This window comes from Lonchura striata, chromosome 8 (assembly GCF_046129695.1).
Source record: "Lonchura striata isolate bLonStr1 chromosome 8, bLonStr1.mat, whole genome shotgun sequence".
NCBI classification, from domain to species: Eukaryota; Metazoa; Chordata; class Aves; order Passeriformes; family Estrildidae; genus Lonchura; species Lonchura striata.
The window spans coordinates 1,427,424-1,452,549 of record NC_134610.1 but is presented as its reverse complement, the minus strand read 5'-3'; the positions used below and the strand labels follow the sequence as shown (position 1 = coordinate 1,452,549).

Below are 25,126 nucleotides of genomic sequence, written 5' to 3'. Positions count from 1 at the left end.
CACCACACCTCCTTGATCCTGAAAAAAAAAAAAAAAACCTGCAAGTTCTTCTTGTGGCAGGAGGAGAAAAAAAAACAACAAACCCTTGAGGAGGCAGGACTGAACATTCCATTTAAAATTTCCTAGGGAAGTGACCATTTTTTCTGGTTTCCAAAGATAACCTTGACCCTTTGAGAGCCCACAAGGTATTTCTTGTTCTGTAACATCTGCTTTGAGTCGCTGCTTGAGCATGGGACTAATTTTTTTCCTGTGTGTGCATGGTTTGCCTCTGCTCAGAGCTCAGCTGCCCAGAAAGTCTTTTGTTTTCCAGGAATCCTGGAAGGAAATACTGTAGATTATTTCCAGGAGGGTTACACCGAGTTTGCTGCATGTTTTTCCCTCAGTGATCTCCTTTTCTCTCAGCTTCACTGCTGAAAATCAGCTCAAATTCCTGATTTTTAAGGAGAAGGACGTGCTCCAACAGCCTGCGTTCCTGCAGTGAATTGTGTGTGTGTGGGGTGCTATAAATACAAATTATCACCGAGAATAATTCAGATTCGTGTCAGGCCAGCTGCAGATTGGAATTTTAAGCTGCTCCATTAAAAACTGGCCTCCAAGGAAGGCGCTTGGGGGTGCAGAGCTGCTCCTCCAGGCGTGTGCAGGGAATTCCCTGGGAGCAGCAGCTTCTTCCTCCGGTGCCTTTTTGCTTGAGTTTCCAACTCGGGATTTCAATCCCTGCATGGTCTGAGAAGCTTTAAAAACGGGGAGGGGGGAGCTGCATGCTGGCAGGAGAGGTGAAATTCCCTGCAGCAGCACTGTGCACCTTGCAGGGACGTTTATTCCAGGGATGGAATCACACGGAGCGAGGCTGCAGCTCCCCCCGTCCCTGCAGGACCAGGAGCTGTGCCTCAGTGTCCCTTTTTTGCCCCCACAGGACAAAAGCTCTGGTCCTGGAGCTCCTGGCAGCCGTTTGCCTGGTCCGAGGGGGCCATGAGATCATTTTGTCTGCGTTTGATAACTTCAAGGAGGTTGGTGGAGCTGCTTGGGCAAATTTGGGTGGCCCCACTTCTCTTAGGGGTGGGTGGGAGCCTGCTCATCCAGCTGAATTCCCTGCAGGAAGGGTTTTCCATCAGTGCAGGTGTCCCCTGGAGCACCCCGGTGTCCATTCAGTGGTCCCTGTGTTGATGCAGAAGAGATTCTTCCAGTAATTTGAATTATTATTAATTCCAACAATTCCAGCGCCTTTTGTTCCCAGCACATCCCAGGGCAGGCAGAGTGCTGGAATGGGATATCCCAGCTGAGCTTATCTCAAATTATAAAAACCTACAACAAAACAAACGCTCCTCGACACAGAACAACAATCCAAACAAATGTCTTAAAAAAACAATTCAAAAACTTCTGGAAAAAAAACTCAAAAAGCCCCTCACAACTCTCCGTGCAACCCCTCAACAAAATAATTCTGCAGAAATAGTAACAACAAAACTCACCAAAAAACCATATTTCAAGTATAAAAAATTTAAACATATAACAAAATACTACCTAAAACCTACAAAAACCACACAAATTGTTACCCCAAATACAATAAAAAACCACTATACAAATCAGTACCATTCCAAATATAAAAGAAATAAAAACCTTTTACAATAAAAGGTGTTCCCCAATAAATAAAACCATAATATAAAAAAAAAAATTAATAATAATTCAACTACTGGAAATAATAATAATTCAAATTACTGGAATGATGTTATCAATCTTTGCCATGTTTATGCAAAAGAATTGTAATTCCAACAATTCCAGCACCTTCCAGGGCGGGAAAAGTGCTGGAATGGGATATCCCAGCTGAGCTTATCTCAAATTATAAAAACCTACAACAAAACAAACGTTCCTCGACACAGAACAACAATCCAAACAAATGTCTTAAAAAAAAAAACAATTCCAAAACTTCTGAAAAAAACCTCAAAAAGCCCCTCACAACTCTCCATGCAACCCCTCAACAAAATAATTCCACAAATATAATAAAAACAAAACTCACCAAAAAAACATATTTCAAGTATAAAAAATTTAAATAAATGACAAAATGTTACCCAAAATCTACAGAAAATATGCAACATCAAATTGTTACTTTAAATACAATAAAAAACCACTATACAAATCAGTACCATTCCAAATATAAAACAAATAAAAACCTTTTGCCATAAAAGGTGTTCCCCAACAAGTAAAACCATAATATAAAATTGCAAATATTAATAATAATTCAATTACTGGAAATAATGATAATTCAAATTAGTGAAATAATATTATCCCTCTTTTCCATGTTTATGCAAAAGAGTTGTAATTCCAACAATTCCAGCACCTTCCAGGGTGGGCAAAGTGCTGGAATGGGATATCCCAGCTGAGCTTATCTCAAATAATAAAAACCTACAACAAAATAAACGCTCCTCAACACAGAACAACAATCCAAACAACCCAAAATGCACTTCCCAGCATGGACTCTCACCCAGCAGAGCTGCTGGGTTGTTTTTATACAAAAATATTCCATAAAAATGGGATACTGGAGGGGAGGTGTGCTCGTGGCATCTCTGGGTGGGAAATCTGGAATTTACAAATAAACCCAGGATTCAGGTGCTTTGGAAGAAAAAACTCAGAGCTGAGGAGCTTTTCTGAAGGTGTCCATGACTTTGAAGAATCCAATGTGTTTTGCTCCGAGGCAAGAAGAAATGCCAAGAAAATAAATTGGGATGCAGCTCATCCAGACAGCTTTTGGAAGGTCACTCTGGAATTCTGATTGTTGCACTGATTTATTTTCACTCCTCCTTCAGCCAGGGATAATTTTCTCTTTTTTTCCCCTCCCTGTCATTTGGGTTTCTCCCTAATTACAGAGAAAAGTCAGCTCTGAGCTGTGGCACAGCCTGGTGCAGCTCTGCTCCTTCCACTCATGGATAAGATCCAATTTTTAAGGAGAAAAGAGATAAAAAAGAGTTCTTTGGTAATTATGGTAATGACAGATGCGCAGGAGCTGTGCCTGGCTCCTCAGCCTCACGCTGCAGGAGCCCACGTGGAATTATTCCTGATATTCTAACGGGAGGAAACGTGGCTGGGGAGGGTCTGAACGAGCAGATAAAATGTGTTTTTGGAGTGATTTTTGGGGCTGACCCCAGGTGTGCTGCTGCTTTTCAGGTGTGCGGGGAGAAGCAGCGCTTCGAGAAGCTCATGGAGCATTTCCGGAACGAGGACAACAACATTGACTTCATGGTGAGTGGGATTTTCCAGAAATTCCGGGGTTTTCCATCATTTTCCTTCCCTGGGCCCGGCCCTGCTGTTTCAGTAGCAGCAGGGAGGGTGTTGGTTCCAGGGCTGATGGCAAAAATCTCCCAAATCTGAGTTTTTTTTTTGCTGGAGTGTGAGCAACAAATCCTAATTTAATCAGGAAAAATCTTGAATTCCTGCTCAGCGCTTGGATCCGATGTGGGTCCGTTCCGAGCGGGATTTCCCACCCCAGCACTGGAATTCTGAGGCCTGTGTTGCACTTCGTATCAATTCAGTGCTGAGCTTTGTGTAAAAGACCTTTTTCTGCCAAAAATGAGGTGTTGGAGCAGCAGTGAGGTGATTCCTGCGGGCTTTGGACGCTCCAGGACAGGATCACAGCCCTGAGGGCCAGCAGGTTCAACATGGTGTGAGAGAGGCAGGCTGGCAAATTCCTTGGATTTAAAAAGAAAAGGAGGAAATTACATGATCCTTGCATTTCCCCTCAAGGCACCCAGCCTGGATTTTTAAATTTATCCTATTCATTTTTCCTCTGGGCCCTGGGACGGATCCCCGGGAAGCGGCCAAATTCCAGTGGCAAACTGGTGATCCATGGGGTGCCTTCAGCTCCCTTCTCCTGGAGGCTTTCCTGCAGGAAAGTCAGATTGCTCCAATCCTCAGGTTCCTCCTGGAAATCCGGGAGGGATCCTGGTGGGTGTTGGGATGCTGCAGGATGGGGTTTTTAATCCATGAGAAACCCAGCAAGGATGAGGGAAATTCCTTCCTGGAGCAGCTCCCAGAGAGGATCCTGGGGGTACCTGGGCACAGCAAGGTGTGGCAAGGGAAGGAAAATCCTTGGGATTTGTACCCCAATTCCTGCACTGCAGACACCCCATGCCCTGGAGAGCCTTTGCCTGGCCCTGGCTGGCTTGGGATGTGTGTGGATGCCAATCCCTGGGATCTGCTCCATGTGCTGTGGGCAAGCAGCAAAGGTCTTTTTGTGCAAATACCCTTTCCTAAACTGGGGCTTCCAGGCCTAGATTAACCTCACTTTTACAGGCCCAGGTGAATCTCCCTTTTCCAGGATGTATAAAACCAGGCCCAGATTAATCTCATTCTCCCAGGCTGTTTAAACTCAAACCCAGATTAATCTGCCTTTTCCATGCTGGTAAAACTCAGGCCCAGGTGAATTTGCCATTTCCAGGCTGTTTAAAACCTGGCCAGGATTAATCTCCCTTTTCCAGGCTGTTTAAAACCAGGCCCAGATAAATCTCCCTTTTCCTGGTTGTTTAAGCCCAGGACCAGGTGCATCTCCCTTTTCCAGGCTGTTTAAACTCAAACCCAGATTAATCTCATTTTCCCAGGCTGTTTAAAACCAACCCCAGATGAATCTCCCTTTTCTTGGCTGTTTAAACCCAAGCCCAAGTGAATCTCCCTTTTCCATGCTGGTAAAACTCAGACCCAGATGAATTTGCCTTTTCCAGGCTGTTTAAACTCAGGCTAGATGAATCTCCCTTTTCCAGCTATTTTAAAACAGGCCCAGATGAATCTCCCTTTTCCAGGCTGTTTAAACTCAAACCCAGGATTAATCTCCCTTTTCCAGGCTGTTTAAGCCCAAGCCCAGGTGAATCTCCCTTTTCCAGGCTGTTTAAACCCAGGACTGGTTTCTCAGAGCCTGCCCTGACCCGGGCAGTGTTCCTGCTCTGGGGAGGTGACTCTGCAGACATGATTTAATTCCTGGAATGCTCATTCCCTGTCATCCCAGCAGACCAAGATTCCCTGAGCCCAGCCTGGCAGTGGAGCAGTTCAGGACAGCAGCTGATGGTTTTCCCTTGGAGGAACCCCAGGGGAATGTGCTGAGCCCAGCCTGGGCGTCCTGTCCCAGTGCTGGTCCCACTGATCCCATTCCAGCTCTTCCTGAGGATACCTGGCGCTGGGGATTTGTGGAGGAATTTGGAATAGGTTTGAGATGTGATTTCTGGGTTGCTTTAGATGATGGAATTTGTTTTTCTTATCTTCTGCAAAAGAAAGAAAGGTTGGTTCAAATCTTCACTGCTCAGCTCATAAGGTCACAAAACCTCTAATTATAGGAACTTCTAAAGATTTATTAACCAATAAAACATTACTAGCAAGGATATTTAAATTCATCTTAAAGTGTAAACTTCCTTAATCACATTATAACATACAAACCTACAGTGCTATATTCTAAACTTCTTATTTACCTTTGTAACTACTTTTATTTTTTCCTGTATCTTAAACTCTAAAACTCTAAACTTTCTTCTTCTTAATGTGTCTCTACTTTAAACTTTAAATCTACATTCTCACTTCAGGAACTTCAGAGTGATAGAAGATGACTCTGAAGATAGAAGTTATTTTCAAAGATGAAATGCTGTGTTTATTTCTCAGACAAAATCCCGTATTTAACTCTGAATTTTGGCTGACCAGCCCCGGGTTCTGAGAACTGCCTGCATTTCAAGTTCCAGCCCTGGGCTCACCAGGGGTGTCCTTGCAGGTGGCCTGCATGCAGTTCATCAACATCGTGGTGCACTCCGTGGAGGACATGAACTTCCGAGTGCACCTCCAGTACGAGTTCACCAAGCTGGGCCTGGACGAGTACCTGGATGTGAGTCTGGGGCTGCTCCCATTCCAGTCCCCCATTCCAATCCACCATTCCCAATCCCTCCTTCTAATCCCCCATTCCCAATCTCCCCCCTTCCCAATCTCCCCCATTCCCATTCCACCATTCCCAATCCCCCATTTCCAATTCCCCCCATTCCCAATCCCCCCCTTCCCAATCCCCTCCATTTCCAATTCCCCCATTCCCAATTCCCCATTCTCAATTCCCCCATTCCCAATCCCCCATTCCCAACCACCCATTCTGATCCCCCATTCCGATCCCGCCTTCCCGATCCCGATTTCCCAGTCCCCCCCTTCCCAATCCCCCATTCCCAATCCCCCCCTTCCCAATCCCCCCATTCCCAATTCCCCCATTCCCAATTCCCCCATTCCAATTCCCCCATTCCCAATCCCCCCATTCCCAATCCCCCCCATTCCCAGTCCCCCATTCCCAATCCCCCTTCCCATTCCCCCATTCCCATTCCCCCTTCCCAATTCCCATTCCCATTCCCCCATTCCCAATTCCCCCCATTCCCAATCCCCATTCCCAATTTCCCCCATTCCCCCATTCCCATTCCCCCTTCCCAATCCCCATTCCCATTCCCCCATTCCTATTCCCCATTCCCATTCCCCCATTCCCATTCCCCCTTCCCAATCCCCATTCCCATTCCCCCATTCCCATTCCCCCTTCCCAATCCCCATTCCCATTCCCCCATTCCCATTCCCACTCCCCCTTCCCGAACCCCCTCACCCACATTTTCGGGGCTGTCCCGCAGCTGGAGGGGTGTGGTGGCAGGACAGGGCTGCAGTGGGGCCGGGCTGCAGTGGGGCAGGGCTGCAGTGGGACAGGGCCGCAGTGGGGCCGGGCTGCAGTGGGGCAGGGCAGGGCTGCAGTGGGGCAGGGCCGGGCTGCAGTGGGGCAGGGCCGCAGCCGGCTGCAATTAGAGGCCGGAGCTGGATGTGGAGCTGATGACAAAGGGAGGATGAACCGCAGGCAGCCACCCGCCCTGCCACGTCCCGGCTCCAGGCCGGAGGAGTCTCCTCTGGGATTCCCTGACAGCCACCAGTCCTCTGGTGTCTGCCTGCCAGCTGCTCCTTTGTTCCCCTTCTCTACTTCCCATGGGATCCCAGAATCTTTTGGGTCGGAAGGGACCCTAAAGAGTTTCTTGATCCCCCCTGCCACATGCAGGGACCCTTCTGCTGTCCCGGGCTGCTCCAAGCCCCTCCAGCCTGTCCTGGGGCACTTCCAGGGATTGGGGCAGCCACAGCCTCTCCAGGCAGCATTTTTCCCCCTGTCCTCGAGAGCACATCCATGGAAACCCTGCTGCTGTTGTCCCTGCAGATTCCTGCTCAGTGTCCACCAGGAGGGGGATTTGGGCTCTGTGGGATGTGTTTGGACAGGGCTGCACTAGCCGTGGGTGCGTTTGGGGTCTGGGAGTGGCTCTGGGGAGTCCATGGGCACCAGGCAGAGCCTTTCCCAGCAACCAGAGGAAATCATGGAATGGTTTGGGCTGGAAGGGACCCTAAAGATCCCATTCCATGGGCAGGGAAGCTGTCATGTCCCCTGGAGGGACAGAGGATAAGAGCTGGGGGTGTTTGGGGTCCAAAGCGTCTCCCTGGGTGGTGGAGGTGCCCTGAGCTGTGCCAGGGCTCGCTGTCACCGGTGTCCCCCGTGTCCCCCGTGTCCCCTGGGCCCTGCAGAAGCTGAAGCACACGGAGAGTGACAAGCTGCAGGTGCAGATCCAGGCCTACCTGGACAACGTGTTCGACGTGGGGGCTCTGCTGGAGGACGCGGAGACCAAGAACGCAGCCCTGGAAAGGGTGGAAGAACTGGAAGAGAACCTTTCCCACGTGAGTGCCCACGCTGCCTCCTGCATATTCTGGGTTGGCACAGCCCAGTCTGGGGGGAGGCTCGCTGGGAAAAAGCCTTGGGATCCCTGGGATCTGAGCTGGGAAGGAATCAGACTCTGGCTGTGCTTCCAAGGAGGATTCACCTGGCACAGGGAGCCTCTGCTCAGGTGTAGGAGCTGGGAGAGCTGATGTCCATGGAAAACTCCAACTCCTCAGCAGAGCAGGCCCAAAATAGGGGAGAAAAAACATCCTGGCTGTGCTTTAAGCAGAGACTCAGGAGGGAAGGACCTGGAAAATCCTCTTGTGTAGATGCTCAGGGTTTGCTGTCCCAAACCTTGGTGTCAGGCACTTTAGGCTGGAAGACATGGCCTGGCTCTTGGAAAATAATAAGACAAAAAAGGGGTTTTCCGTACTTTAAAACTGAGAAAAGGCTTTTCCTTCTCTCAGCATCCCTGTATTCCCATCACATGGAATAAATAATGTTCTTAATTCACTGTGCAGTGTTTGCCTCTCTGAGGTGCTGTAGGAGCCAGGGAATGGTTTGGGTTGGCAGGGGCATTAAAAGCCTTCCAGTTCAACCCCTGTCACGGGCAGGGACAGCTTCCACTATCCCAGGTTGTCCAAACACATTCCAACTTGATGTCTCCCATCTCAGGCTGTTCTCTTTCCAAGGAAAGGCTTCAGGGTTTCCTGCAATATCAATAATTTATCAATTTATCCAAGATGGATACCTCTTGTTTTGACAGATAAAACCCCAGGTTTCCAGTTCTTTAATCCATTTCTTTTTGCTGGGTAGTTATCTGAAAAACTCCAGGATACGGAGAACGAAGCCATGGCCAAGATTGTAGAACTGGAAAAGCAGCTGATGCAAAGGAACAAAGAACTGGATGTGATCAGGGTGAGTGGGACGGGGAAGCCCAGGGTGGATTCAGGATGCAGGGAGTGGAGATCACGGAGCTGGGGCAGGGGAATTCTCTTGGCTTCCCAGTATTGAGCCCTGGGCAGATTCCAGGTGGAATTGTTTATGTGTGCACTCAAAGGATGGACAGAAATCCCTGTGCATGTGCCTGGAATCACTGAGTGAGGTGGGTGCATCTCATTCCCCAGGTCTGGAGCATTCCAGGTGGGAGTTTTGGACCTGTGGAGGTCCCAAAGGGTGGGAGAATCCAGAATTTCTCTGTGGGGGGCTGCCCTGGGCACGTGCAGTGCAATCCCCTCTGTGGATCAGACCGTTCTGATCCTGCCCTTGGAATTCTGAACGCACATTCCCTGCTCCTGTGTCGTTCCAGGAGATCTACAAGGACGCCAACAGCCAGGTTCACACCCTGAGGAAGATGGTGAAGGAGAAGGAGGAAGCCATCCAGCGCCAATCCACGCTGGAGAAGAAGATCCACGAGCTGGAGAAGCAGGGAACCATCAAGATCCAGAAGAAAGGGGATGGGGACATCTCCATCCTTCCCGTGGCCCTGGCCTCCGGGATGGTGCCAGCAGGAGCGGAGGCAGTGCCAGGGAGCTGTGCCACACCTGGAGCTGCCTCCTCAGTGCCACTGCCCCCACCTCCACCCCCCCTGCCTGCCCTGCCGGGCTCACCTGAGGCAGGTGAGGAAGGGGGGAGAGCCCAGCTGTGGGCACCAAACCTCCCTGGGCAGCTCCGGTGCCTGACCTCCCTTCCCGTGGGGAAACTCCTCCCGATGCCCTGAGCCATTCCCTGTCCTCCTGTCCCTGCTCCCTGGGAGCAGAGCGTGACCCCCACCTGCTTTTCCATGGATGGAAAAGTGGTTCCCTTCTTTCCTGAGGGCACTTCCAGGCACTGAAGGCCTCTGGTGGCTCCGGTGCCTGACCTCTCTTCCCATGGGGAAACTCCTCCCGATGCCCTGAGCCATTCCCTGTCCTCCTGTCCCTGCTCCCTGAGCAGAGCATGACCCCCACCTGGCTGCCCCCTCCATCAGCTTTTCCACGGATGGAAAAGTGGTTCCCTTCTTTCCTGAGGGCACTTCCAGGTGCTGAAGGCCTCTGGTGGCTCCGGGTGGGGAGGGGACATCACGGCAGTGCTGTGGCTCTTCCTCTGTGCCCCTTCCCTCCATGGTAACTCCATTTTCCCTCCATCCCACAGTGCCCAACGGCCCCGTGGCGGTGCCTGTGCCACCTCCACCACCTCCACCTCCTCCTCCTCCTCCTCCTCCTCCTCCTCCTCCTCTCCCGGACGCGGCTCCGGCTCCGCTGCCCCCTCCGCCGCCGCCCTCGGCTCCCCCCCTGCCCGGCTCCTCGCCCACCGTGGTCTTCAACTCTGGCCTGGCAGGTAAAGCTCCCCGAGAGGAGGGCAGGACACCCCTAAACACACCCCAGTGCTCCTCACCGGGGTTGGGATCAGGAGTTCCTGGGAGGAAGGAGCATTCCGGGGTCTCTGGGGTTGCCCCGTGCATCCCTGGAAGTGTCCAGCTTGGAGCAGCCTGGGATGGGGGAGCTGGATAATCCTCGATGTCCCTCCCAGCCCAAACCAGTGTGAGATTCTGGGATTTATCCACCCACCACTTTGGGGTTGGTCTGGAGGAGTCGGATTCTCCAGTGGAACAAAACTCACACCAAAAATATTTTATAAATAGGGTCGTTTCTGACTTTGACAGAAAATGGGTTTGATTTCTTCTGAGAAGTATCTGTGCAAAATTTGCGATTTTTTTGGCGGGAATTTGGGAAGAAGAGGCAAAATTTGGGGATTTTTTGGAACGAAGAGCCATCTGCTGCCCATCCTTGCCCGTGTTTTAGTCACTGCCTCCTGCCAGGTGTCTCAGGCAGTGAGTGAGGGCTCACTGGTGTCCCCAAAAATCTCCAGAGCTCATTATGAGTCCAAAGCAAGAAACTCTCATTAACAGCTTCATTAAGGACAAAAAATCGAATTAAATATTCCAGCCTTTAAAGGCTCCTTGGAAGACAAAAAGCATCCTAGATCCGGAGGGTCCCAGGGTGTTTTGTAGGAAAATCCAGCCCCAGAAAGAGGGGCTGATGCCTTGGGATGTGGCCGTGGAGGTTTCTGGGGGCTGCTGGGCTGCAGATCCCATTTTTCAGTGGGAATTCCGAGGGAATGGGACTGGGAGTGGCTTTTCTGGATGCCAGGGGCTCTGCAGGAAGGAGCATTCCCAGGGCAGGAGCGCCGTGGGGCCGAGGGGAGTTGGGAAATAACAAATGCTGCTTTTCTGACCTCTCCTAACACTTGTTTCTCTGTTCCTTCTGCTTCCTGCTAAGATGGGCCCATCAAGCTCTTCTGTAGGTTCCTTCCTGCTAAGTATTCCTTATCCTGGCATTCCCTGCGTCCTGGGGGTTCCAGGGGATGGGCAGGGGGAGGTCGGAGCCAACCCTCGGGGTTTGGGCACCCAGGGCTCAGGAGGGGAATCTGAAGGGGTTCTGAGCTCTGTTATCTTTTCCATGTTATCTTCCTTGTCCTGGAATAACCTGGGAGCAGTTAATTATCCATTCCAATGGGTGCACAAGTAGAAAATTCCTTTTTCCGTGGGTGTTTGAAGCTATTCCTTCTTTTCTTTTAGGAATTATTTTAAGTAACCCCATTGATTAAGCAGAGAGCAAAATCCCGTTTAGTGTAGATGAGCACAAGTTGGATAAATGCAATTCCCAAAATACCTACTGGAATATTCCGTGTATTCCCTGTTACCCACTTGGTGTCCAGCACTGCAGGACCGGGGTTTCTGTTCCATATTTACCAGATTTTTTTGGGAAGTAATTCAGGAGCAAAAGGTTGATTGATGGACTTTAATTCATTGATTCTGTAGCAAGGAAAAATTTCGTGTTCTCATGTAAGGAAAAGGAAATGGGAACTAGATGATGGAAATTATGCATGTGGCTTGAAGATTGAATGGAATAGGGATGGGAATAGGATGGGAAAGGGAATAGAAATAGGAATAGAATAGGAGTAGAAATAGGAACAGAAATAGGGATAGAATAGGAATAGAATAGAAGTAGAAATAGGAATAGAAATAGGGATAGAATAGGAGTAGGAATAGAAATAGAGAAATAGAAATAGAAATAGAAATAGAAATAGAAATAGAAATAGAAATAGAAATAGAAATAGAAATAGAAATAGAAATAGAAATAGAAATAGAAATAGAAATAGAAATAGAAATGTTGTTCCCTTGCTCAATCAGGCCTCACTTCCAGGTTTCATTTTTACAAATGGAAATTTTTAAATGTTATCACCTCTGATAAATTCCTAAATGTCTCCAAAGTTCCCAAATGACTTGGGTTTGCTGGATTTGCACAGCACAGGATTTAAAACCTGGTTTTAAAGCCCTGCTAAAGCCCAGCTTTCCTGCAGCTCAGCCCCTTTGGCCTTGAAACTCAGACCTGCTGAGAGCTGCCCTGCTGCAGTTTCCCCAGATCCCACTTCCCAAAGCCTTGGGAGCGGGGCATTTTTCCCTTCCCTTGTGCCACGGCTCAGGGTGGGCTGGATCCACCCACTCCCCCCCTTTCCCATGGAATTGGGACAGAGCCTGGGAGTTGAGAGCGCTCCAGGGATCCCGGGTTTCCCTCGGGGAGGTTTGCAGAGCCCTGGGGGTGGGACTCCCCTCTCCAGCAGCCTCTGGAAGCAGAGGCACCTTCCCAGGATCCCGGTGGGACAATGAGCTCTGCCCAGCTCCTCCCCAGTGCTGGAGCCCGCCCGGGGAGCTGTGCCGGGGCGTTCCCAGGCGGTTCTCCAGGAGCTCCCCCCGTCCTGTCCCCAGCTGTGAAGATCAAGAAGCCCATCAAGACCAAGTTCCGCATGCCCGTGTTCAACTGGGTGGCCCTGAAGCCCAACCAGATCAACGGCACCGTCTTCAACGAGATCGACGACGAGCGCATCCTCGAGGTGCCCCTGCTCCCTCCCCTGCTGCCCAGCGCCGCCTGGAGCCATGGAATGGTGGCCTTGGAAGAGCCTCTCGGACCTCCCAGCCCTGCCCCAAGTGCCACATCCACAGGGGGATAAATCCCTCCAGGCATGGGGGCTCCAGCCCCTCCCAGGGCCAGGAAGGAAAGAGCCAGGATTTCCTAATAAATAGCCAGGATTTCCTAATAGCCAGGATTTCCTAATAGCCAGGATTTCCTAATATCCAGCTGACCCTCTGCTGGAGCAGCCCGATTCCATTTCCTCTCCTCCTGGGAGCAGAGCTGGCTGCCCCCTCCTGTCAGGGAGCTGTGGGGAGATCTCCACAGGGATAGGGCACGGCAGTGACCTTGGGACAGGGCTCATTCCAGGTCCTGGATGCTCCCACGGATGTTTTAGCCGTGGCTGCATGAGGCACCAGTGCTCACCAGTGTTTTCCTTAATTTCTGAACACGTGCAGAGCTGTCTGGGGCTGGATTTTTGGGATCTGGCCAGCTCAGGAGTGTGTTCCTTCCATCCCTCAGCCTCTGGCAGAGCTCTCTGCGTTCCAAATCCAGATTGGGAAAACCTGGGCTGGTGGAAGGTGTCCCTGCCCATGGCAGGGGCTGGAACTGGGATAAGCTTTAAGATTCCAACCCAAGCCATTCCATGATTCCGTGGCCCTGTCTCAGCCACCACAACGCTTCCCCTGCAGTTGTGGATTAGGATTTAGCGTTCCCTGCAGGATAAATCCTTTCCTTTCCTTTCCAGGATCTAAACGTGGATGAATTTGAGGAGATATTCAAAACGAAAGCCCAGGGCCCGGCCATGGATCTGACCTCCAGCAAGCAGAAGATCCCTCAGAAAGGATCCAGCAAGGTGACGCTGCTGGATGCCAACAGAGCCAAGAACTTGGCCATCACCCTGCGGAAAGCCGGGAAGACGGCGGACGAGATCTGCAAAGCCATCCACGTGTGAGTGCACCAGAGCAACCCTGCCCCCGGCTCCCTGGGAAGTGCTTTGGAGTCGGCAGCCGATGGAAAAAATTCCAGGGGAAGGACGGAATGCTGGTGAATTCCCAGAAATCAGAATTTTGATCTGTGTTGCTGAGTCGCTGTCGAGGTTGGCCAAATTGGCGCTTCCCTTATTCAAGCAGCTCGTTCCAGCCTACCCGGCTTGCCGTGGCAGCTCCACGGATTTTCCTGTCCCAGTGAGGGATTTTCCTGTCCCAAAATCCAGAGGGAACCCGGGAAGAGGCAGCTCTTCTGCCTTGCTCCATGAGGGATGAGTTAATCCAGGTGCTGGAGCAGGTTGTGCATGGAATTAGGTTTGGGAGTGGCCTCGGGAACTGATAGGGATCCTTCCCTGCTCCTTGGGGCTGATCCCAAATCCATCCAGACCCATGGGGGCCATGGCAAACATCTCCCACCCTTCCCTTAAGGAATACCTCCAAAATGTGGGTGCACAAGCTTTGCCTTTGGCTGAGGGTGACCCAAACCTGTCCCAGGTCCTGGCAGGTTCAGCAGTTGGGCTTTAGGGGGCTCTGGGCCATTTAAATACAAATATTTGCTCTTCCCCTCCTCTTTTCCCTGGAAAAGTGAGCCTGGAGGGGTGGGGGAATGGCCATTGTTTGGAAGTGGAAGAAGCATAATTCCCATTATCCCTGAATCCTGTTCCCATCTGCATGGGCAGGGCAGGAGGAGCTTCACAGCTTCATCTTTGCTTTTCTTCATGTGGAGCTGAATCCCAGGTTGGGAGGGACCTTAAAGCCCATCCACTTCATCCAGGGACACCTCCCCTGTCCCAGGCTGCTCCAGCCTGCTCTGGGAATTGCAGCCCAGACAGGAATTCCCAATTCCCAATCTCCCAGCCATCCCTTCCCTCTGGCAGTGGGAGCCATTCCCTGGCTCCTGTCCCTCCATCCCTTGTCCCCAGTCCCTCTCCAGCTCTCCTGGAGCCCTTCAGGCCCTGCCCGGGGCTCTGAGCTCTGCCTGGATCCTTCCCTTCTCCAGGGGAACATTCCCGGGGCTCTGAGCTCTGCCTGGATCCTTCCCTTCTCCAGGGGAACATTCCCGGGGCTCTGAGCTCTGCCTGGATCCTTCCCTTCTCCAGGGGAACATTCCCGGGGCTCTGAGCTCTGCCTGGATCCTTCCCTTCTCCAGGGGAACATTCCCGGGGCTCTGAGCTCTGCCTGGATCCTTCCCTTCTCCAGGGGAACATTCCCGGGGCTCTGAGCTCTGCCTGGATCCTTCCCTTCTCCAGGGGAACATTCCCGGGGCTCTGAGCTCTGCCTGGATCCTTCCCTTCTCCAGGGGAACATTCCCAGCTCTCCCAGGCTGGCCCCAGAGCAGAGGGACACCCATGGGTGTCACTTCCCAGTGAGCTCTGTCCCCTGAGCCTTTTCCCGGGGTGTTCCCGCAGGTTTGACCTGAAGACGCTGCCGGTGGATTTCGTGGAGTGCCTGATGCGGTTCCTGCCCACGGAGAACGAGGTGAAGGTGCTGCGGCTGTACGAGAGGGAGAGGAAGCCCCTGGAGAACCTGTCGGACGAGGACAGGTTCATGATGCAGTTCAGCAAGATCGAGAGGCTGATGCAGAAGATGACCATCATGGCCTTCATCGGCAACTTCGCCGAGAGCATCCAGATGCTCACCCCGGTGAGTGGCAGCAGGGAATCTCCACAGGGCCATGGATCCAACCCCTTCCCTGCACAGACACCCAAAGCACCAGCCTGGGCATCCCTGGCAGCCTTAGGAATGTGCCCATTCCCTGGGCAGCCTCAAAGGAATGTTGTTGGGAAAAGTTACTCCTGGTGCTGGTCCGTGGGCCCTTGGAATTGTGTTCCACCCAGCCTGGGACAGCTGTAGGGGTTGGAATGTGGATCCTCATTTATATCTCAGGGGGTGAATCTGGGTTTGGAATCCTGGAGTCCAAATCAGGCCAGGGGAACATTGACAGAATCCCAGAGAGGGCAGGGAAAAAAGGGAAAAGAAGGAATATCCAATTCCAGCCCTGCCATGGCAGGGACACCTGCCACTGTCCCAGGCTGCTCCAACCTGGCCTTGGGCACTGCCAGGGATCCAGGGGCAGCCCCAGCTGCTCTGGGAATTGCAGCCCAGCCAGGAATTCCCAATTCCCAATCTCCCAGCCATCCCTGCCTCTGGCAGTGGGAGCCATTCCCTGGCTCCTGTCCCTCCATCCCTTGTCCCCAGTCCCTCTCCAGCTCTCCTGGAGCCCTTCAGGCCCTGCCAGGGGCTCTGAGCTCTGCCTGGATCCTTCCCTTCTCCAGGGGAACATTCCCGGGGCTCTGAGCTCTGCCTGGATCCTTCCCTTCTCCAGGGGAACATTCCCGGGGCTCTGAGCTCTGCCTGGATCCTTCCCTTCTCCAGGGGAACATTCCCGGGGCTCTGAGCTCTGCCTGGATCCTTCCCTTCTCCAGGGGAACATTCCCGGGGCTCTGAGCTCTGCCTGGATCCTTCCCTTCTCCAGGGGAACATTCCCGGGGCTCCCAGCCTGGGTCTGTGGCAGAGGGACACCATTGCTCTGTCCCATGGTGTGGATAAAAACCAGGAAGTTTTTTTCCCAGGATGTGAGTGTTTGGATGTTGATTTTCCTCCTGGCTGGATGTGCATTAACCAAAGCTCTCCCTGTGTTTCCCTGCAGCAACTCCATGCCATAATCGCTGCCTCTGTCTCCATAAAGTCATCCCAAAAACTTAAGAAAATCCTGGAGGTAGGTCTGGTCTCAGCTCTCCTCCAGTGGTGTCTAAAGCTCCAGGAATTTGTGCTGAGAATTCCCGCTCTGCTCTGTTTCATCCTGGCAGATCATCCTGGCCCTTGGGAATTACATGAACAGCAGCAAACGAGGGGCTGTGTACGGATTTAAACTGCAGAGTTTAGACCTGGTGAGAAAAGCAGGGATGTGCTCTGGGCACCAGCTGGAATTAAAGCTGTGGAGTTCTTGAAGCTGGAAAAACCTTCCCAAATCATGGAGTCCAACCATTCCCAGCTCTGCCAAGGCCACCACTGCCCCATGTCTCCAGTGCCACATCCACAGGGCTTTAAATCCCTCCAGGCATGGGCACCCCAACCCTCCCTGGGCAGTGCCAATCCCTGAGCCCCTTTCCATGGGGAAATTCCTGCTGGTCCCACCCTGAGCTCCCCTGGGCCAGCCTGAGGCCGTTCCCTCTGCTCCTGTCCCATTCCCTGGGATGATCCCAAATCCCCCCGGCTGTCCCCTCCTGGCAGAGAATTCCAGAGAGGGAAAAGATCCCTGGGGATCCTCCTTGGCTCCAGGCTGAGCCCCTTCCCAGCTCCCTCAGGGATTCTCCAGCCCCTTCCCAGCTCCCTCAGGGATTCTCCATTCCCTTCCCAGCTCCCTCAGGGATTCTCCATTCCCTTCCCAGCTCCCTCAGGAATTCTCCAGCCCCTTCCCAGCTCCCTCAGGGATTCTCCATTCCCTTCCCAGCTCCCTCAGGAATTCTCCAGCCCCTCTCCAACTCCCTCAGGAATTTCCCAGCCCATTCCCAGCTCCCTCAGCTCCCACATCTCCGTCCCTGCTCCCCCCAGCTCCTGGAGACCAAGTCGACGGACCGCAAGCAGACGCTGCTGCACTACATCTCCAACGTGGTGAAGGAGAAGTACCAGCACGTGGCCCTGTTCTACAACGAGCTGCACTACGTGGAGAAGGCAGCAGCAGGTACAGCCCCGTCCCCTGCCCTGCCAGGCTGGCACTCCTGGCACCGCTGGCACGCTCAGCCTTCCCCTGGCCCTCGCAGTGTCCCTGGAGAACGTCCTGCTGGACGTGAAGGAGCTGCAGCGGGGCCTGGAGCTGACCAAGCGCGAGTACACCATGCATGACCACAACACCATGCTCAAGGACTTCATCCAGAGCAACGAGGGCAAGCTCAAGAAGCTCCAGGACGATGCCAAAATAGCCCAGGTGCTTCTGTGCTCCCGGGATCTGCTGGGGGGGTGCATTTCCATGGGATGCTGGGGGTGGGGAGGGTGCCTGGGAGGCGTGCAGGGCGCTGAAGCTGTGCCTGTTGCAGGATGCCTTTGATGATGCTGTGAAGTATTTCGGGGAGAACCCCAAAACAACCCCACCCTCGGTCTTCTTCCCGGTGTTTGTCCGCTTTGTGAAGGCCTACAAGGTAATCCAGAGCTTCCTTGTCCTTGTCCTTGGTCCTTGTCCTCCTCTTCCTTCTCTTCCTCCTCCTCTTTCTCTCTTTCTTTCCCTCTTTCTTTGTCTCTCTTTCTCTTTCTCTTTCTTTCTTTCTCTCTTTCTTTCTCCTTTTCTCTTTCTCTTTTTCACTCTTTCTCTTTTTCTCTCTCTTTCCCTATTTCTTTCTTTCTTTCTTTCTTTCTTTCTTTCTTTCTTTCTTTCTTTCTTTCTTTCTCTCTCTTTCTCTCTTTCTTTCTCCCTTTCTCTCTTTCTCTTTCTCTTTCTCTTTCTCTTTCTCTTTCTCTTTCTCTTTCTCTTTCTCTTTCTCTTTCTCTTTCTCTTTCTCTTTCTCTTTCTCTTTCTCTCTCTTTCTCTCTCCTTCTCTCTTTCTTTCTCTTTCTCTCTCTTTCTCTCTCTTTCTCTCTTTCTTTCTCTCTTTCTCCTCCTCATCTTCTTTGTCCTCCCCTAAATTCTTCTCTTCTCATACGCTTCTCCTTCTCCTCCTCCTCTTTCTTCTCCTTTTCTTTTCCTCCTCCTCCTTCTCCTCTTTTTCCTCCTTCTCCTTCTCTTCCTCTTTTTCTTCCTTCTCCTTTCTCCTTTCTGCCTTTCTTCTTCTTTCTCCTCCTCCTCTCCCTTCCTCAGAAAGGCCTGTGCTGGCATGGATCCCATTCCTCCCTGGCTCCCTGGGATCTCTAACCCGTGGATTTTCTCACAAACAGCAAGCAGAGGAAGAAAACGAGCTGAGGAAAAAGCAGGAGCAGGCCTTAATGGAAAAACTCATGGAGCAAGAAGCGTTGATGGAGCAGCAGGACCAAAAGGTGTGGCACAGACAGAGCTTCCAGCTGGGATTGGGTTGGAGCAGCAGGACCAAAAGGTGTGGCACAGACAGAGCTTCCAGCTGGGATTGGGTTCCTGATTTCCAGAAACCTCAGCTCTGAGTGAGGAACTTTGTAGCTGCCTACAAAGAGTCTGGAAGTTTTTATGGAGCGAACTGGGATAGGCTGGAAAAATTCCAGTGTGGGTTCTGCTGCTCTGGGAGTTGGCAAAATTAAGGAAAATGAAATAGGTGGAGAGTTGTCTTGTCTGTATTTCCACAAGCTCTTATCCTTGCCTGGTTTCTCTGTGGAGTGGGAGTGACGAAGGAGGAGGAGGAGAAAGGAGGAGGAAAAGAAGGAGAAGAAGGATGAAAAAGAGGAGAAGGAGGAGGAGGAGGAAAAGAAAAGGAGAAAGAGGAGGATGAGAAGAAGTGGGGTGGAGGGCAAAGAGGAGGAAGAGGAAGAAGGAGGAAAAGAAGGAGAAGGAGGATGAAAAAGAGAAGGAGGATGAAAAAGAGAAGAAGGATGAAAAAGAGGAGGAGGAGGAGGAAAAGAAAAGAAGGAGGAGAAAGAGGAGGATGAGAAGAAGTGGGGTGGAGGGCAAAGAGGAGGAAGAGGAAGAGGAAGAAAAGGAGGAAAAGAAAGAGGAGGAGAATGAAAAGAAGGGGGAAAAGAAAAGAAGGACGAGAAGAAGGAGGAGGAGATGAAATGGGGGGAGGGCAAAGAGGAGGAGAAAGAAAAGAAGAGGAAAAAGAGGAGCAGGAGGGAACGCAGTGGAAATGGCAGCTCCTGTGGGAAGTGCTGGCTGCAGGGGTGGGTGAGGCTCGGGAAGGAGCCCAGGGGAGCAGGGGGCAGCTGCCCTGACCCGTGCCTGTGCTCCCAGTCCCCGTCCCACAAGAGCAAGCGGCAGCAGCAGGAGCTGATCGCGGAGCTGCGGCGCCGGCAGGTCAAGGACAACCGGCACGTGTACGAGGGCAAGGACGGCGCCATCGAGGACATCATCACAGGTACCCTGCTGCCAGTGCCCGGGCTCTGCTCCACCTCCTCTCTTGCCTGTGTGCTGTGGAGCAGGTCCAGAGGCTTCTGCTCCTTCTCTTCCAGCTGCTGGGGATGTTCCCGGGGTTTTAGAGCAGGCAGGGGGTGCCCGATCCCAGCAGCTGCTCCAGCTGTGCCCGGTGGATCTGTCCCGGATCCCTTTTTTCCCCCCACAAATGGGATCAGGGTGAGGATGGAGAGGCTCTGTTTTCATTAAGATTGATCCCAGAAATCCTTCAGTCGACCCTCAGCGACCCCAGACTGCTCCAGGTTTTCCTGCAGATCCCAGGGGGAAGGGACACAGCCCCTGCTGCAGCCAGGCACTGTCAGGAAATATTTGCTGATTAAGAGCCACCCGAACTCCATCTTTCCCAGGAATTAAATCCTTTTGAACACTTCCAGCTACAGGGATTGCAGAACCGTGAGATTGCCACACGTTTTTCACCTGTGGTGTGGAAGGAAAATGATTTAACACCTCAGGAGCTTCACAAACTCAGTTTCCTTGTGCAGAACCCAAAAATAAAGGGTCTTTGCCAACTGCTCCTGGAAGTTTTCCACAGGAGTTTTTCCCTGCTGAAGGGCAGGAGAGCTGCTTGATCCCTCACTAAGGCAGCCAGGGAATTTTTGCCCAACTGGATGAAGTGTGTGAAGCTTGCCCAGCTCCTTTTAACCTTGATTAATGGCCCTGAGATAACATTCCTCATTTAAAGGGCAGGGTGGCAATAATATCCAACCTGGCATTGCTTCCACAACTCCTCCGGACTCCTGGGACTTTGATTAATTGGAAAAAATGGTTTTCCTGCTCTGTGGAAGGAACAGATTGTGTGGCAGACGCCCATCCCTGTGGAGAAAACCATCCAGGGGAGAGGCTGCCAGGCTCCAATTAAACATTTCCTGCACTCCTGTGCCTGGGTTTGCCCATTTGGGGCCCTCAAGCCACGGAGGAGGAAAGGTCAGGCATGGAAGGTCAGGTGGGACCAAGGTCACCTCCCCATCCCTGGAGATCTCCCGGTGAATCCTGCACCTCCCCATCTCTGGGAGTGCTCCAGGCCGGTTGGATGGGGCTTGGAGCACTCTGGGATAGTGGGGGGTGTCCCTGCCCATGGCTGGAGTAACACTGGATGGGATTTAGGGTCCCTTCCCACCCAAATCTAACACCAAGGTCTCCCCACAAACCCGTAGCACACCTTAAAGCAAGTTCTTCAAGGCAATCCCTTTATTGGAAGGGGAATGGCTTTAAGATGAAGGAAAGGTCAGGGATTGGGAAGGAATTCCTGGCTGGGAGGGTGGGCAGGCCCTGGCACAGGTGCCCAGAGCAGCTGGGGCTGCCCCTGGATCCCTGGCAGTGCCCAAGGCCAGGCTGGACAGGGCTGGAGCAGCTGGGGCAGTGGAGGTGTCCCTGCCACGGCAGGGCTGGCATGAGATGAGTTGAAGGTCGCTTCCAAGCCAAACCAGGCTGGGTGCAACTCCTCCTGCAGCGTGTCCACCCCGCTGTCCCCAGGCCAGGAGGAGCGGGCTGGAGCTGTGCGGCGTCCCCGGCGGGGCAGCGCTGACCTCGGCTCGTGTGTGGCTGTTGTTGTTCCCATGCAGTGCTGAAGACGGTGCCCTTCACCGCCCGGAGCGCCAAGCGCGGCTCTCGGTTCTTCTGCGACCCCGTTGTCCCCGAGGAATTCCATTACTAAACTCTCCCTCTTTCACACCTGACGCTCTTAGAAGCCAGGAAGGTCGCTGTAGACTTTTTGCCACTTTGTTTGTGTGGATCTCAGCCAGGAGTCTGTGACTGTCGAGTGTGTAGTGGTGTCCAGCGTCCTCCTGACACTGTAGTGGCGTCCCCTCTGTTGCATGTCCTGCTCATCCCGTCCCTAATCCCATCCCATCCCATCCGGCTGTCCTTGTGTCCCGTGGAACAGCAAGCTGGGACTCACTGGGATGGGTCTCCTGCAGTGCAAGGGCTGAGGAGCCCAGGCAGTGACAGCTCACTTGGCTTGTGTCACCTCGGGGTGCTCTGCATGTGGAATTGCATGTGGAATGTCGGGCTGGGTGGATGTGACTCGGGAATAACACCCACGGGGTGGTTTAGGAGTCCTCGCGAGCTCCTGCATGTTCAGCTGCATGGGGTGAAATCTCTCCTCCTTCGGTCGTGTCCACATTTAACTCTTTTATTCCATGCCGCTTCCATGCCAGCTTTATTTCACGGAGTCAGGAATTCTCTCTGAGCCTGGAGCCAGTGCATGGAGCAGGGCTGGGAGTTGGGAACACAGGGCAAAGCCACCGGCACGGTGCCAAGGCAAACCTGGCATGGAACTGAGCCATTCCCACCGTGGTGCCCGTTGTCCCACGGGTGTGTCCCCACCCAGCATGGCCCTGGACACTGCTGTCCTCGTTAAGCACTCAGCTTAAGGAACCAGCAGTGCTCCTTCCACCGTTCCCTGTGGAATTCCATCGGCCAATAAATCCACAAACTAACCCACTCCATGGTTCTTCGCTCTTCGGGCTCTCTCTGTGTCCTCTTCCTGGAGCCAACCTTCAAAGCAGCTTGGAAGTGGGGTAGGGAGCGGCCTCCTGTCCCTCCTGCCCTGTCTAACCCCTCTTGCTCTGTGGTTTCTGCCCGGGAGGTTTGAACACTGACTTGACTTGCTCTTCATTCTCCATCCCATTTTTTTTTTTTTTACTTAACCATCATTTTTTTGTGTTCTGTTTTGTTTGTTGTTTTTTGTTTTCTGTTTAGCCCTAAAGAAGAATAATATCACTAAATTTCCCAATGTTCACTCGAGGGTAAGGATTTCTTCTAGCACAGCCGTGGTGGAGGATTCCCAGAGCTGGCAAGCATCTCTTTTTACTTGGCTTCCTCCTCTCTCTCTGTGCCAGGCAGCTGGTGGTAGATGTGGCTGAGCTAATACTGGTGAGACCCTGGAGGCCACTTGAGACCCAGATCCTTGATTTTCACCTCTGGAGGTGCAGGGATCCACAGGATGTTGGCTGGTGACCATCATCACGCTGTTTTGGCCACTTCTCCTCAAGCTGAGCCCAAAACAGTCTTGTCCCCAAGTGCTGTTGGTTGGTGACCATCTTCACACTCCATTTTGGCCATTTTAATTCAAGTTGAGCCCAAAATAATCTTGTCCCCAGGTGTTGTTCGTTGGTGACCACCGTCACACTCCGGTTTGGCCATTTCTCTTCAAGTCCAGCCCAAACCAGTTTTGTCCCCAGGTGTTGCATCCCATAGTTGGGTTCTGCATGAGGTGGACAATCTCCAGCTCCAGGTGTAGAGAGGGGAGAGCTGAGAAATTTGGGAGTTCTGTGTAACCCCCAACACAAATTATCCAGGAAATCTGAGGGATTTGCCCAGTCCAACACAAATTTGTTGGCCAGGAGACCAGTATTTGAGCTGGAATTGTCTTCAGTGCTCGTTCTCTTGTAGGTGCACAGGTGACAGCACACCTGTAATGACACCTGTAATGGGCTTCCACCATCCCATCCATCAGCTTTATCCCCCATCCATCCATCAATCATCCATCCATCCATCCATCCATCCATCCATCCATCCATCCATCCATCCCTCCCTCCCTCCATCCATCCATCCATCCATCCATCCATCCATCCATCCCATGCTCAGTGTTCCCTCCCGAGCTCTCCCCTCCTTTGGCTGATGACACATCCCTCCAGCCATGCAAAGCAGCTGGAGAATCCCAACCCAGTGCCAGCTGCTTTTCCCAGGGGCACCTCTTTTAGCTCTTGGAGCTCCTTGCCAACCTGAACGACTCCATGAATCCATGCCAAATGGGGATGTGGGGATCCTAAATCCATCCCGGCAGGGTCACACAGCTGCCGTGAGGAACACCCTGCAGCTGTGGCGCGTGGGAACACGCAGGGAACACCTCGAACCAGCGGGCTGGGGTCGATGTGGCCTTGGTGGTGGGTGCGAGGGGCCATTCCCACAGCACCATTCCCACAGCACCATTCCCACCAGCACCATTCCCACCAGCACCCCAATCCCACCAGTATTAACCGGCCGCTGGGGCGCGTAGCTCGGGCACGTCCGTCCTTCCCCTCGCGGTGCCACCCTCGCTCCCGTCCTCCACAAGCTGCTTTGACTGGCTTCCAGCGGGCCTTTCCGCGTCTGTCCGGGCGCTCCGCGTGTCCGCGCGTCCCCGCGTGGGCGCTGCTGACTGCCGGCTCCCCGCAGATCTCCGGAACCAGCCGTACCGCCGGGCCGACGCGCTGAGGAGGAGCGTGCGCCGCCGCTTCGACGAGCACGGGCTGCGCTCCAACGGCGCCGAGCTGGCCATGTGAGCCCCGTCCCGACCTTCTCCAGGGAGCACCACGGACCTTCCAGCCGGGGCCCCGCGCCGCGCTCGCCACGCCAAGTGCCTCCAACGGGAGCTCCCGCTCCGGTGCATCCGAGCCGTAGGATTGGGCTCGGTCGGGTTTCTCTGGACGCTGAGGCTCCGCAGGGTTTGTAACCAAAATGTAAAATAGGGGTTGGGTTGGGGCGTTGGGTTGGTGAGAGCGAGGGCTCCCATGGGCCTGACTGGTTGGAAACTGGGAATACTGGGAAAACTGGGATGCGCTTGGCTTTTAACGCTGGGCCGAGGGGCAGGCTCGGCCTTCAGCTGCACTTAACTTAAATTAAACCCGCAAACCAAGACGTCGGAGGGTTTTCCGTACCCGGAATTAATCCCAAGAAGGAGCCAGGCCTTTCCCAGCCGTGCAGCTCCGAACGGAACATGGCCCCCAGGGCTGGGAATGGAACAGGAGGTTCCCCCAGCCCAGCGTGGGGCTTTGGGATGTTCCGGGGCTTGGCTGGGCAGCCGAGGCGGGCAGCGTTGGGGTAACGGCGCGTTTAATTAATTAGCACTAAGCAATTAACACCCAGTAACCAGTGTCAGGCTCTGAGGACCCGTGCAGTCCCGTTGCTGGCAGGGGGATTCCAATTCCAATTCCAACCCTGCTCCGGCTCCGAGATCCCCGCTGCGACTCCTTGGGAAGGGAAGCCCAGCCTAAAATTCCCAGCAGGGCTCATGCTCTCCATGGAGTTTTCCAAGCCCAGAAAGGGTCAGGAGGCCGATTTAGAACCATGGTGCCCCTCCCTGTGCCCCGGAGCAGAGGATGGATCCCACTCCCTGCCAGCAGCATCCAGGAGTTGGGAAGAGCCGGACTGAGGAGAAATTTTGTCCTTCCCAAATCCCATTTTGCTTCCAGCTTCCCTGCCTGGGCTCATCCATCTGTTCATTGTAAAATTTCTTGTATAGTATTTAACCACTGAATTTCTTTGCCCTTTTCCATTGTGCTCCTGTGAACCACTGGTGAAGGTCCCTGGTTTGTTTTTTTTTTTTTTTTCCCTTGGATAATGTGTAGTTATATGATAATCTGTTTTTAAATGTACAGATATTTTGCTACAAAATTGGTGCAGTTTTTTATGGTTTTTACACTTACCCCCCCGCCCACACTTTAGCCTCTGGGTAATATTGTAAATATTGTTTAAAATGAAATAAATGCATCAAGCCTGTGCTATACAATCTGAATGTTATTTTAACTTATAGTTTTTGTTTTTATATTTAACTAAAAGGACAGTT

The 25,126-nt window shown here is 52.6% G+C and overlaps 1 protein-coding gene across 3 annotated transcripts in view; it reads left to right on the top strand.

Moving 5' to 3' along the window:
• The window catches only part of FMNL2 (formin like 2), a 115,413-nt gene extending 91,492 nt beyond the window's left edge, over positions 1-23,921 (top strand). The window contains exons 9-27 of one of the 3 annotated variants that reach the window (XM_077784865.1): positions 914-1,007; positions 3,157-3,231; positions 5,735-5,845; positions 7,540-7,689; positions 8,486-8,587; positions 8,979-9,288; positions 9,803-9,988; positions 10,930-10,950; positions 12,420-12,544; positions 13,310-13,512; positions 14,960-15,194; positions 16,201-16,269; positions 16,361-16,441; positions 17,106-17,235; positions 17,315-17,478; positions 17,588-17,689; positions 18,420-18,518; positions 19,399-19,522; positions 23,737-23,921. In XM_077784865.1, the coding sequence (XP_077640991.1) occupies positions 914-1,007; positions 3,157-3,231; positions 5,735-5,845; positions 7,540-7,689; positions 8,486-8,587; positions 8,979-9,288; positions 9,803-9,988; positions 10,930-10,950; positions 12,420-12,544; positions 13,310-13,512; positions 14,960-15,194; positions 16,201-16,269; positions 16,361-16,441; positions 17,106-17,235; positions 17,315-17,478; positions 17,588-17,689; positions 18,420-18,518; positions 19,399-19,522; positions 23,737-23,843 (2,488 nt within the window). In that variant the 3' untranslated portion in view covers positions 23,844-23,921. Of the gene's footprint in view, positions 1-913; positions 1,008-3,156; positions 3,232-5,734; positions 5,846-7,539; positions 7,690-8,485; positions 8,588-8,978; positions 9,289-9,802; positions 9,989-10,929; positions 10,951-12,419; positions 12,545-13,309; positions 13,513-14,959; positions 15,195-16,200; positions 16,270-16,360; positions 16,442-17,105; positions 17,236-17,314; positions 17,479-17,587; positions 17,690-18,419; positions 18,519-19,398; positions 19,523-21,140; positions 21,374-23,736 lie in introns of those variants that run through there. The other 2 variants (XM_077784866.1, XM_077784867.1) reach the window with 2 other exon arrangements.
• Positions 23,922-25,126: the final 1,205 nt, after the last annotated feature.